This window comes from Pithys albifrons, chromosome 3, assembly GCF_047495875.1.
Source record: "Pithys albifrons albifrons isolate INPA30051 chromosome 3, PitAlb_v1, whole genome shotgun sequence".
Taxonomy (NCBI): Eukaryota; Metazoa; Chordata; class Aves; order Passeriformes; family Thamnophilidae; genus Pithys; species Pithys albifrons.
In genome coordinates, this window is record NC_092460.1 from 6,978,505 (window position 1) to 6,992,479 (window position 13,975).

General features: G+C 39.9%; 1 protein-coding gene across 19 annotated transcripts in view; it reads left to right on the forward strand.

Moving 5' to 3' along the window:
- Positions 1-13,975, forward strand: part of MAGI1 (membrane associated guanylate kinase, WW and PDZ domain containing 1) — a 336,793-nt gene that overhangs the window by 159,776 nt on the left and 163,042 nt on the right. For all 19 annotated transcript variants that reach the window (XM_071550294.1, XM_071550297.1, XM_071550298.1 and 16 more), the window contains exon 2: positions 7,978-8,094. In XM_071550294.1, coding sequence (XP_071406395.1) covers positions 7,978-8,094 — 117 coding nt within the window. The remainder of the gene's footprint in view (positions 1-7,977; positions 8,095-13,975) is intronic.

Genomic DNA, 13,975 nt, shown 5'->3' on the forward strand with positions numbered 1-13,975 from the left:
CTATTAATGCTCAGAAAATAAGGTGGAGCACCCTATGAATACAGTAGATTAGGTGAGGTGCTCACAGAATAGTTTCATTGGGGAATTTATGATCTGTTAAGTGCATTTCTGTAGCAGCAAATGCTGAACTGCCACTTCAGTGCTGGTTCATTCACCCATGCAACTTCAGAGTGATACCAAAGGTACTGAGCCAAGAAGGCTCTTGCCTGCTCCTGATTCTGAACACGACCCAAAAGTTTTGAGTGAATACGTCTCCTTCAGATTCACAGCTTACACCTAAAATAATATTTTAAGAAATTCTGTTAGTAATAAAGTAACAAGTGTTATTCATTCTCCAGACAGGAATTACCAGCTGCACTGAAGTGCTCACTGCTGATTCAGCAGCCAGGCTGCTGCTGAAGCCTTAACCATGCTCCATCAAAGTGGAGTTTTATTGCTGTGTAGGTAGTTCATCCTGTAACTTTGTGCAATTCTTTATAGCAGAACCCTCCAGCTTATCATAATTTCCTTCCACTGGAAGGCTTTTGCAATGGATGAGGCTTTGTTGTTCTGAGAAGGTTTTAAAGCACAAAAATTGGGAAGTATTTTATGCTTTACTTCAAGAGGTAGGTAAAGGATGAGCAGTCATTTTGCTTTGGTTGTGGTATGGATTTGTTAGAATAATGGCAGCATCCAGGCTCTGATCTGAGCAGTTCTCCTCTGTGTAGTCTGGCTCTAGGAGGCTGCTACAGATTAAAATAATTTACTTGCTGTGACTGGGTGTAGTATTTCCAACAAAGATCCAGTTTGTACCCTCAAACCAATAGTTTTTGTCACCAGAGACTATCCCCAGTGGAATGGAATCATTGACAATAACGGATGAGATTATTGAAGCTTTTATGGGGAACATCCAGACATCTGGACTTTATGGTACTGATATTGATACCCAGCAATAAAAGTTCTTTGGTGTTTTTGTTTGTTTGTGTAGAGGAAAAAAAGAGGAGCAAATGGAATTGGGATCAAATTAGGTGTTTGCTGAGCCATGTTAATTGTTAAGTTGAAACTCCCATTGCAATGTTTAAATATCAGTTTAGAACACTGAGCCATAAAAGGTTTTAAAGTTTACTTGTGTTAGGAAAATGTAGTAGCAATTAATTTACCAACACGTTACGGGTTTACAAGGTGCCTTCATTTCATGGGTGGCTGGAAGACAGAACATGCATAGATTATATTGAATTTAAGAAGCCACATGAATGTTGAAGGCTTTTAAACTGGATGTTTTTGCTTTGTGATCTTATTTGAACTCTGGCCAACCATGATGAATGTTTTCTTGTATCTTTGACCTCACAAGAGACATGAAATAACAAATCTAAGTACTGAACTTTATTTACTTATTTACTTAGTAGTTAAAACAAGAAAGCAAACAAACCCATGATTTATTTCACCTCTTCTCCCCAGCACCCCCTTGACCAATGGCTGTTGGAACAGTGTTAAACTGTGACCTTAAAGCCACAGGCGTAATGAAACTGTGATCTGGCAGATGTGACAGACTCATCTTACATAAATCACTCTCTTTTGTCACTGCTGGCATATGTCCAATGAATCTTCTAATTATTGAATGGCTTTTATAGCCCCATTATTTCTAATCACTTTTGGACAGCAGCTGGAAGACAAGGATGGGACAGAATGAAACGATGTAGCACAAACTATTATGATTTCTGTAACAACTGCTGGGATTAGGAATATTTTATGATGAAGTGGTTACCAGCACAGTCGTTTTATATGACAAAAATCTACTCAGTCTTCATTTTGTCTTCTAAGATGGGCTGCTGCCTCCAAGACCTTGCCATGAAAATTATCCTATTAATTGATCCAGAATTAGAATATGAATCTGTCCAGACATTAAAGGAATATATCCGTGAGTATCAGGGCCACTTTTACACAAGGTGAAGAAAATCCATTGCAAGTATTAGTAAAAGACAGTGGTGATGCCCTGGCACTCCTGTAGTGCCAAGTGCTGTATGGAAAAGTTTTAAGACTTGTCTTGTCTGCTTTGCAGGAGCCCTGTCTACACCCCACTTTTTAGTAGGGATTTAACAACAGACTGAGAAGTTGTCTTGAGTTATATTATTAATATTTTAACATTTCTTTTAGAAATACAGTTTATATTTTTAAGGGAGTTGATAGATTTATAAGCAGATTAATTAACATACTTTACAGGTAAGTAGAGCTATTTTGGCTCTAATTACAGATGAGTTTGTGTTGAATGCCTTTTTCGGGGTAGAGCAGCAGCTCTGGAGAAAGGAGCATGGGAGAAGTCACCCAGCCAGTGAGGCCAGTCAGCTGAGAGAGCAAGTCCACTTGCTACTTCAGAAAATGTGAGCTGCAGGTTCTCTGCTCATGCCTCTAGACAAGCAGGGTTTGGGGTTTTTTTGTTTGGTTTTTATAGGTGTTTTTCCCCTTATCTGCAGTTCTGCGTTTTGCAGCACAGAATTAAAACCTCACCAACCATGATAACTTATTAGTGTGTGTTAAACACCTTCAGACAGAAATCTTCAGATGAAAGACAGTATGTTACAATCAGGGGTTTGTACTGCAAATCCAACATGTGCTAGCTTTGTTTCTTTAAAAAATGGAATCCTTCCCTCTCGATGTAGACATCAGGGTGGTGAGAGAGAGTCTTGATCCAGATGACTCTATTGCACTTTTATCCCTTTAGTGAGGCCTTTAACCTTTCATTGCTTCATGGCCCTGTTGTTTTGAAATGGTCTTTGTCTGCCCACAGAGAATCCCTCTGCTAAAGAGGCCTTTAAACAGAGATCCCCACTAGAGAAGGGGGATTCTGCTGCAATTCAGGAATGGAAAATGGATTTTTCCAGTTTAGATGCTATCAGGCTGTGTGAATGTAGCAATTGATAGCCTTCCCAAAGAAGGGTAAAGCAAAAAAATATATACTGGTGTAATCTGCTTACAGGAGTGTAATATAGGTCAGGGACCAGTGTGTCCCGGGCTTGACCCTGACCCATCTTTGCACGAGCATCTATAGGCTCTGTCACAGCATGGCTGTTCATCAGGATTATCTATGGCCATCTCTAAACATAAATGAGATAAAACAGCTGCAGTAATTAATATAAACTATAAAATGATACTTTCCAAATGCATAAAACATGAGTTTAAAATATATCTTCAGATACACATATTGCACAGTTCTGGCATAGACTCTCCACCAGCTGGCAGGAAGGTGCTGGCAGCCTTGCGATATTCACACTCAGCTTTTTCTTGAAAAGAATTCAGGTTTTGCTTGGTCATTTATGCAGTCTGCTTCCCTTATTGGAAGCCAAGATGTCAGTAAAGGAAGAAGCTTTCAGCCCCCAGGTCTGTGCTGCTGCTTGGTGGTGAGTGCTCTCCAAGAGAGGATGTTCTCACACAGTAAAGATGGTGTTGGATGATCCCATATGCAGCTTTGTCCCTGCAGAAAGTGGGAATTGTAGCAGGAAGTGTCAAAACATAATTCAGACTGTAGCTTCTCCAATGACATTATACAGGTAACTGTTGGAGGACAAATGTGTGACAGAATTGCGGGTTTAGAAAAAGTCAATATTTTCCGTTCATCACAAAACCATCTAAGTTACATTTTGAGCTACACAAAACTGACAAGCAGAGTTTATTGTTTTTCAGAAAACCATATGTCAGTAAATATTTTTCTATGAGAGATGTTTCCCCCTTGGATTTTTTTTTACTACTAAAATATTGTTGCTGTGATATAGTGGTGGGGGAGGATGATTGACATACTCTAAAATAATTAAGAATACCAGCCATTTAATGAGTTGGTCTTTGTTTCATTCAAAGGTAAGGAAGGATTTAGAGAGTAAGATGGAAACATCTCAAATTTGGAGTAGTACTGTGGGGAGAGAAGCAGTGGAAAGTTGGTTCTCAGTATTTTTATATGAAAAAAGGGCCCTAGTTTTGTTCAGCAGAGAAAAAATGGGAAGGAAACGGTTGCAACAGCAACAAAAATCTTTGAACATGTTTATCTTGTGAAAGTTTATAAATTTTGATGAATTTTGCATTTTTTGTATGTCTCATTCTTTAAAGCTACACGTCAGCCTAATTTTGATTACAGAAATAACAAAATGATTTTTCTGTGTGCAAATAAGTGATTTCCAACATATCCTGGCCAGCAGGAAGGAAGAGCTGAGCAAGGGGTCCTTCAAACCTGTATCCTCTGCTTTGGAAACCACTGGTTTTGGGTTGCATCTCTTGTTCCTCCTTTAATATCACTATTGGATCTCTTCACATGCTTTTAGCAGAGAAGAAAAGAACTGATCACAAAAGAGTAAATGTAAAATCCAGTCTCCATGAGAACAGAGGAGTATTTTGAAGGGCAGTACATACTTCTGGTTACCACAGCACATCTCTAAGGAAACTGGTACCAGGTATTTTCTTGAGCACAACTTATACATGGATTTAGATTTCGCAAAGGGAGGATTTCTGCATAAAGGCAGGTGGTTCTGGGCACTTGCCCATCCACCCAGCCTGGTGGTGGCTGGTGTGTGGACAGAAGTCATCAGAGGGTGAGAGTTGTTTTTGGAGTGAGTTTGCACAAGCCAACAGTGCCTCTGAGGATCAGAATGAATTTTACTGCTAGATTTGCACAGGGGAGGTGGCTGAAATGCCACTGGCATATTTTTCAGGTTCTGAAGGATTATGGGTGCATGCCTGGGCTCAGAGTATATCAGAGTTTATAAACTTGCATTGAGCACTAGAATATACTCAGTAATGCCAATAACAAGCAGGTGCCCTCTCAGATTTGAGGGGAATTTTGGGAAAGATCAGAGTGGACAGAAACATTTGAAGTGGTAAAGAATCTGACATCTTTCAGGGTGAATGTTTTTGGCAGCTTTCTATGTAGAGCTGGTTTCTGTGTCAGCACATCTTCTGCCATGCAGTGGAGTGAGTTATGTGGGGTGAACCTGCTCGTGTCCACCGCTGTGTTTCAGCCACTGCTGAGCAGAGATTGTCAGGGCTGCAAAAAGCCTTTATTTCTGTCAAGACTTTTCTGGAATTTAGCAACAGGAATGTAGCTTAGCAAACTTTTTTGGGCTTGGTTTTTTCCTCTTTCTTTTTTTTTTCCTCTCTCCACTTAAAATAAATATAATAGAAATAAGCATCACTGTCTGCTCCCTGAGGGGACACTCATGTTAGTGTAAGTATTTCTACAGCCTCTGTTTTTGCAACTGCCTTCTTAACTAGTGCTTCAGTGACTCAGCTGGGAAATCCCAGCTACTGCATAAACCAAATAACCAAACTTTCCAGTGGGGCCGTAATAGACTGAGATGCTAGATGGAATGTGCACAGAGGGAGGCTAAAAGCAGATATCATCAGTAAATTGCATATTTTCTGTGGTCAAACAAGCCCTAGCTCAGCAAAGCTTTTTCACCTCAAGACATTATTGTGACATAAATCATTGCATCAGGGATCATCACACAGTATTTTGGGGAGAAAGTTTGCATTATATGATACATGCAGTTCAGTGCATTAATTTCTTCACTGGAACAAGCCCTCGCATTATGTCCAAACTGTTTGTCATATTTGTCCTTTTTTGTCTATGAAAAACCACCTTGTCTTACTCTTTCTTCTGAAAAAAAAATGCACTGTTTAGTTAAAAGATAAAGAATTGCTTTCTTATTTCAGCAGATGCTCTTTTTTGTGCCCAGTCTCCTCCTGGAGTAAAACAACGTGGTATGAAATCAGAGATCTGAGGGTTGGCAAGTCAGCTCTGATATTGAAAAACTGTCGCCTACAGGTCTACAAAACCCTCCAAGTGCCTCCTATGTGGGAAACCAGTTTCATGGTGTAATAACTGGAGACCTTTTGTTAGAAAATGGGTTCATAGTCTGCTACTGGAGTGAGGGATGTTGTTGGGGTCACTCAGGAAAGTGTATTGAGCCAATTATATCTCCCTTAATTTCAGTTTTCTTTGAACCATTTCTGTAGTGAGCATCTTGGTCTTTAAAAATTTTCCTTGTGTTAATAGCTGGGCCTGCTGCCTGAGCTTTCCTTTTTTTCAATAAGAGATTTAATTAAAAGAAAAAGCTGTCAGGAGAACCTAAACACAAATCACATAGTTATTTTTAAAATTTGACTTAATACTTCAGTCTACGGGGGCGTTTCTTGTGTTTAGTTTTGTTTTTAAACTAACATTTCTGTTAAAATCTTGCAGGGCTTGCAGTAGGCAGGTGGGCTGATCCTGCCCATGGCCATGTAACAGTTCACACTTTCATGTCACCATTTACCTGGTGCTGCTGCTGTCCAGCTGCACTCCACTGCAGTATTATTATTCTTGATTTGCTCTGCAGTGATGCCTAGAGGCTCCAGCCAGGAATCTGCAACTGTGGTGCTATGTTTGGTGTCCAGAAATATTGAGATGATCTCTGCATTACATATTCAACAATCCAAAAAATCATAATGCAAATGATAAAAGACCATAGAAACAGCTGCAGTGGTTCAGCCCAAGGTCCATGTAGTCCAGCATTTTGGCTCCAGCTGGGGCCATAAATAAGATGCCTGGCAAAAGAAAGGAAAAGAGCAAGATATTTGATATTCCCCCACTTCTTTGTCAGGTCTCCCAGACACCAGCAATTAATTTGCAGCTCATGGGATTTCCTACACCATCTTCTTGTCAAGCCTGGGTTGGATGGAACATGGAGCAACCTGGTCTAGTGAAAGGTGTCCCTGCCCACAGCAGGGGGTTGGGATGAGATGTTCTTTAAGGTCCCTTTCAACTCAAACCATTCTGTGATTCTATGATTCTGCAACCTCCAATGGATCTGTCTTACAAGTGCTTTTCCATCTCCCCTTGAATCTCCTCAATAACCTTCTGCATTGACAGTGCTCTCCAGTGAGTTCTGCACAGCCTGCGTGAACTACTGGCCCTCTTGCATGAGTTTGAACCAGGCTCCCATTATCCTTCCTTGGTGTCTCTCAGTCCTTGTATTGGGACAGGCAGGGAGTGCCCAGTCCCCAGCTGACCTTGGGACTGATGTCCACACCAGGCTGCAGCATCCCAGCCTGCTCCCTTGGTCCTTGTGTAGCAACTGCTCCAGGCTTTGATCATCCTGGTTACATTACTCAGAAGGTTTTACACTTTTTTTTTTTCTTTTCAGAAGAGTTCCTATCCCTCTTTTTGCTCTTCAGTCAAATTAATGTCAAAGTTATTCCTGTATTGGAAATTTTTCAGGGGAAAAGACTTCATTAAGTTTCTCCAATTCTTATGTGCTGCTACAAGAAAGGATTTGGTGTTCAGCAAATGGCAATGATCATTAACAGCTATGTTTCTTTTTTTCTTTTGTTATTGTTGTTTTGTTGTTGTTTGTTTTGTTTTCAACTCATTTATCTTATTCTCACACACTTCTGGAAGTGTTCAAAACAGAATGAGGAAATAAATACATTTAAGTGAAAAGCATTGGATATTATTTTGTTTTTAAGGACTTTGGGTGCTCTTAACTCCTTCAGCCAATTCTTTTCAAACTCCTGCTGTGTGCTGGAGTAGATACCAATATGAAGCATAGCTCTTGTTTGATTTTTTGGGCCACGTTCAGCTACACTAATGCCACCAATGGGAGCATCTTTTGCCTTCTGTCTGTCTGCCCAGCTCACCCCCTAGCAAGTTGCAAAAGCAATACTCTACCTTTGTTATTTTTCTTTTTTTCCCATCATCTGTCTTTCTCCATTTGCTCAGACAAATAAGTGATAAAAGGGAATGATTATCTGTTTAACACCACAGGAAGAAAGATGCATTATGAGACAAGAGAGACCTCTTGTTTACAGCCAGTTATTTTTGGTAATTAGCCATTTGTAGAGGAAGATGAGCCTCCGCTCATAAAGTCAGCATGCCATAATTTAGGGGACTCTGAATGGAAATGTAACATTTGCCTCGATTGGAAATGTTAATTGTGTGCATTTAGAAATAAATAAATGGCTGTTTTTTCTTTGCAGGAAGCAGACTGAACAAAGACCTGCGACATTACCTCAACCAGAGGTTTCAGAAAGGATCGCCGGATCATGACTTGCAGCAGACTATCAGAGATAACCTTTATCGCCATGCTGTGCCTTGTAAGTAACAAAACCTTGACCTGGTGGACTACACGTAGTAGAATTTCATCTTTGTTTTTGAGGAGACTTTCTGTGGTGGTGTGCACAGCTCTGGGGGAGACTGTTTCCAGCTTGAGCAGATTTGTGTGTGTGACAGCAGACAAGGTTCAGGTAGGGTTGAAGAGGAAAATGACTCATCCCTGAACTCTGCTTTTTTGATTACGTTTTTGGTTTGATGCAGGCTCATGATGCCTACTTTGGAGAAAAAAAAATAAAAAATTATGCCATGAAGTGAGTGCTTGCCATAGAAATAGTCTATATTAACATCACAATGGTGAATGTTCCTTATTGCTTTGAAACCTGCAAGTACAAAAACTGCTCCTATCTTGCTTTCCTTAGGAAAACTTCATTTCTGGTGCTTATTTAACCTGTAGAATTGAACAGTGTTTTTTGGCTGGGTGCCATTGTAGCAGACAACTGCTGTCTTGGAAGGTTGTCCTCTATTTCTATAGGTGATAAGCAGCAAAAGTTAGTAAAGCTGAGAAAGAAATACTCACTTTCACTCAAAGAAAACCCAACTAAACCAACAAAAAACCAAAACACACAACCAGGAGAAAACCTGAGAAGTCTGGAGCGTGGTAATCTTTAGAAGGTCAGAATCATTGCTTGAAATGAGACTGTCCTTGGAAGTTTGGGAAGACATACAAAGAGTGGAGAGTGTTTCTACTTCATTGCACCTCTGGTGACATTCTCCAGCTGCCAAGGGACACTATTGTAAAGAAAAGGTTTTTCTGCTTAACTTGGATGAGCTGTGGGAATAATGCCTTTCAGATCAGGCTGGGATAAGAACTAGAAAACAGCTATAGGATACTGAGATGAACAGCAGAATATTTTGAAGTTTTCTATCTCAATGTGAATTGGAGATTTTTTATCCTGGTAGACTTACATAAATATTGAATAATTATGTTGCAACTCAAAAATCAGTATTTGCCATCAAATATCACATAGTGGTACACAGAGTAATAGCCATTTTCAGTCTGAGTGCTGCATGCAGAAGAGCTGTGTAAGACCACGGTTAAAATTGGGTGGTAACACTGACAAATGTTGATTCTTCAAATGGCAGATGCTGTTATAACACCATTGAGTTTATTCTCATTTTATCAGTGAAAAGCATGAAACAAATTATGTTTAAAGTGCTGTGCATGGACATAAAGAATAAATATGAGTTATTATTTCCTATTGAACACTTCCATTTTCCATTTTGTCAACGTGAAATATGATTATTTTTCAATCACCTAACTTGCCAGTCTGTAGATTTTTAAAGCATGCTGCAAAAAGTGCCTTCCAGGAGAGCACGTGCAGTATTAGGCTGGGAGATCCAATGTCATGATACTAATGCCCTTCTGCCTATGTGTTATATTTCACTTCCTAAAGCAAATAAAGCAAATGAGTGTAAGTTCTGGGGAAGCATTTTACATGTTACCAAGGTTACATTTTGAAAAGCTTTCCATTGATTCTTTTATTTGATTTATTGAACTTGATGGTGATCTAAACTGCTTGAACTTGCTAAAGACTTCTGATTTAAAATTAAGAGCAGTGAAAGTGATTCCTGCCTTTTAGAAACAGCTGGGGAAGGTACAGGTTTTTGGTGTATCAATAGGTACATCAGTATTTATGTTCCACTTATGAAATAAGTGGAAAATCTGAGAAGTGGTGTAAGTTACTGTGTGTCTCCATACTTTCTGTGTTGTCAGGCAGGTAGCATTTAATTTTTTTCTGTGTGTACTGTGAGGATGATATTAGTGGTAGCTCTTAAGAATGATGCTAATATTCATATGTGACTTTGAATGAGACTGACCCACAGAGGGTGGGTGGGGATGCTTTACAAGTCTGGAGATTAATCTGGCTGTACACTCATATTTTTATTCCTTCATCCACGTGACCAGTAAATCCAGAGCCCTGGACCAATCTCTAGTGCTAATGGATTATGAAGCCTTGTATTTTGAAAATGGAATTCCCTGCTGATTATGTGGTAAACACAAACACGAACACAAGGTCACTTGGACTGAGCATGCTTGGCCCAACAGCTGCTTTTTATTGCACTAATATAAGGGCTAAATGAGGTGATAATTAGTAAATGCAAAATGGAGAAAGGTGATGTTAACCAGTTCTTCCCCAGAAATCCCGGTAAGAATCCCACGTGGTTCAGTGCTGACTGGTTTGGTGCAGGTGGTGAGAAAACCCAGAGGGCTTCTGTTTCCCACAGAGCCATGTGCTGGTTGTGTGCTTGGCTGACTCAGGGACTGAGTGAAGGCACGGCTGTAGATTTTGTAGAAGACAGAGGGGGGGGAAAGATACAGAACGTTTGCCTCAGCCTGATTATTTTATACAACATACAACATCGTTTAGATTTTTTCTTTAGGGAAGTTGGTTAAGAGTTTAATTTATTTTCTGCTGAACCGTTGAGGGATGATGTCAGCCCCCAAAGGTGCTATGGGCATTGTCTATATGGGTGACATGGATCATTTTCTGAGAGACCAGAGGATTTGATCTCTAAAGGTGGTAACTATCATAAAGAAATGAAACCTTGAAATGGACCCAAAGGTGATGTATTATTGAAATAAGTCAATGAACCACACACATATTTTTGCAAACTGAAGTCTTCCCCTGCTCCCCTGTGCCATCTGCCCCTCAGCATGCTTTTTCTGAGTCCTCAGCTCCCAGCTCCCCATTGAGCTGGTTCTTTTCTGCAACGTTCTATAGTAAACAGCAGCTGTGACAAGATTCCAGGTGGCCTCCAAGTTTGGTTGTTGTGAGTCGCAAGGGCTCTGCTGTTACTATCGCACCAAACCCACGGGTTTATTTACAGACCCAAAGCATTCTCCTCTGAATTTACAACTAGAGCATCATAAGCTGGGACCAAGACAGAGTAAGAAAGAGATAGGGCACCTCATTTGTGTACTTGGATGGTGCATAAGTGGTTATAAAGCCATGCTACAATGGACAAATCTTTGGAAGAGTTAGTGTAGTTCAGCCACTGAACTAGCTTTTATTTCAGCTGAACCACTACTGTGTGTTATTTCCTTGACTTTCTTCCTCAGGCTCTCATTTAACTGTAAACTTCACATGCTGGGTGTAGAGACTTCATTTTAGACTATTTTTGTCTTTTGTTTAAGAAAAATAAAAATTTTAAAACTTGAGCAAAATTATTCTTATGTATATTTACATTAATTACTGTTTGCATTCCTAGCATGTAGGATCCGTTGCCAAAACTAGAAAAAAAAACCTTAAATACATCATCCAGATTAGCAAGATGTTGGTCCAATCTCTGTCTACCCCTTCACCTTCTTTTGTTTTGAAGCACTACGTTTTTCCTGTGTGCCTGATGGAAATAACTAGAGGTAATGCTCTGTTTGTTGTGGTAATTAGTGGCTCCATTAAGCTACTGTGAGTTGGCAACAATTCTGTGATCACCCCTTGTCTATAACTGTACCAGAAGTGCTTTGACTGATGCAAAGACTTGGCCTACACCTTATTTCTAGTGTGGATTTCACTCATTCCAGCTCAACTTTGCCAGCCCAGACGCTGAAGGGCAAAAGGGCAGGTTTATTTAACTGTGTGAGGCATCTTGCTGGACACATCTGAGTCCACCTGTGCTAACAGAAGTTGGTGTGACTTGCCTTACACCTCATTTTGGGGGAGGCTGAGGGTCAGTGATGTAGAGCGTGTTGACATCCTCACTTTAGGTCTCAAGAGAATATTTCTAGGAGCAGAGCCTCCCCCAAAATGATTGTTGTATGTGAAGATTTGCCTGGTGGAAAATGCAATTAGTTGGAAGTACATGTAGCAGAATATACATTAAATAGGTGTTTCTAAGTAGCCTCACCTTGGGATATCTCTGCAATAGTGTTAATTGAGAAAGATGTGTGATAGCAACTTACTTCAAGGGCCTACTGCAGCAGCATGTCTAAACCATTGTTCCCAGGAGTCTGAACAGACAGGATTATCTTCCTCTCTTTGAAATGATGGTAGAGGGCATCTGTTTAACATAAACAAGCAGTACTGGCCATTTGTCCTACTTGCTTATTCTCAACAAGCTGACAGCAGTTTTCTTTTCAAAGTGCATCAAGAAGAATCAGAGAGGTGAAATTATTTCAATAAAAGCTTACCTCAGCATGTTGTGGTTTTGTTTTTTTCCCATTTACTTGATCCTCCACTTGTTTCAGTCTTGTGTGACATGCAGAGGCAGCTGTGATGGGTCTGGTATCTGTATTTGCTTTCCAAAGCAGTATACCCGGTGCAGACATGACTGAAATAACAGCTCGTTAGTTTCCTCCCTACTCAGGTGTATTCTGCATTTATCTTTTTTCAGGGCTGTGCAAGGTCTTCAGAAGCAAAACTCTGGAAAGTGCAAGGTCTTTTTGATGGCAGATGAAATGGGGACAGTGCTGTGGTTAGCATAGAGTTAAGTCTTATATGTCAGTCTAGATACTATATGGCATTCTTTTCTTGTTTTTTGCCTCTTCTTCACAAAATTGTCTTTTAAACCTTCAGGAGTTCACCATTCAACAGTTGATTCACTTTCCTAAACCAAGTACATGCCTGGGATTAACTGGTTGGAGATGTGAACATTGGAGATTTACCACTTTCATTTCTTCTGTCTGTTCTCTCACCTTCCCAGAGTTTGATCTGTTCCCCTGTCTTCAATTACAGAACAGTAGCTCCAACTGTCATGGTTAGTCTTACAGGGGAGTGTGGAGTAAAATGGAAAGAAATTGATAAAAATCAATAGTGTGTGTGTCAAGTGATCCATGAGGAGGCTTAGGAAAAGCCAGCAACACTCAGGCACCTGGCTGGCCTGAGCACTCACATTTCGGTGGGAAATTTGAGAGCAAATTTCTTTATTCCAATGATCTGCTGGTGCAAAGGAAAAGTCTCCTTTCCAAGGAAAACCAGTAATATTGAACAAGGAAACTTGACAGTATTGATAAGACAAACTTCAGTAAGTGGATGTAGAAGAGAGCACTGAAGCTTATTATCTGAATTAATGGTTTTCATGGATAACTGAACTTCCAAAGGGTAGTGTAGCTGCTCCAGGAGTCTGATGAGCTGCTACATGTGTAACCACCATCATCTGCAGGTAATGGAGGACTAGAGAGACCAGAGGGGCTGGAGTGTGATGAAACTGCTGTCAGACATGCAGACTGAGGTGATTTCCCAGGGTAGTTTTTAAAGTCCTGTAGCTCTGGGTTCCTCATAAGTATTTCTGAACTTCAAAATGAATTGACAGAAGGGATATGCAAACCAGCTTACAGAAGGTTCTTTTCTTTAGAATATTGAGTATAAACGTGTATCAGTATACTGGGAAAAATTGCTGAAGTGAAGCATAAAGACCTTTATGTTACAAATGAATGTGGTTTTACATGTGGGGATATTTGAGTCACAATTTCAAAGGTATTTTTAGTTACTAATTTTTATTAAGGATAAACAGAATCCCTGACAGTGCACATTAGTTTTCTTCCCAGGCAATAAATCATCAGTTTATGTACACAAATGTTCTTTGAATTCTCAAAAGCTTTACAGACCTCCAGCCGTATTTATTATCCAAGTACCTTTTGTTGTAGTTCCCTTCCTGGAGGTGTAATTCTGCTTTTGTAATGAGAAATAGTTGCAGCATCCATGAAATATTCACTTAAAGGCCCACACTGATAAGGTGAGGCACAGCAGACTCTTTTCTAACACACAAAACATAATTAATTGTTTTACAAGATTTATGTTAGGAAAAAGTTTTCAATATTTTTAAAATAGTGGCCTTATCACTGGGGCATAAAATATAGGTACAACCAGTATGTAAAGATACTTTTTTCTCAAGAACACTTGCTTGTGAGTTAATCTAGCTCTG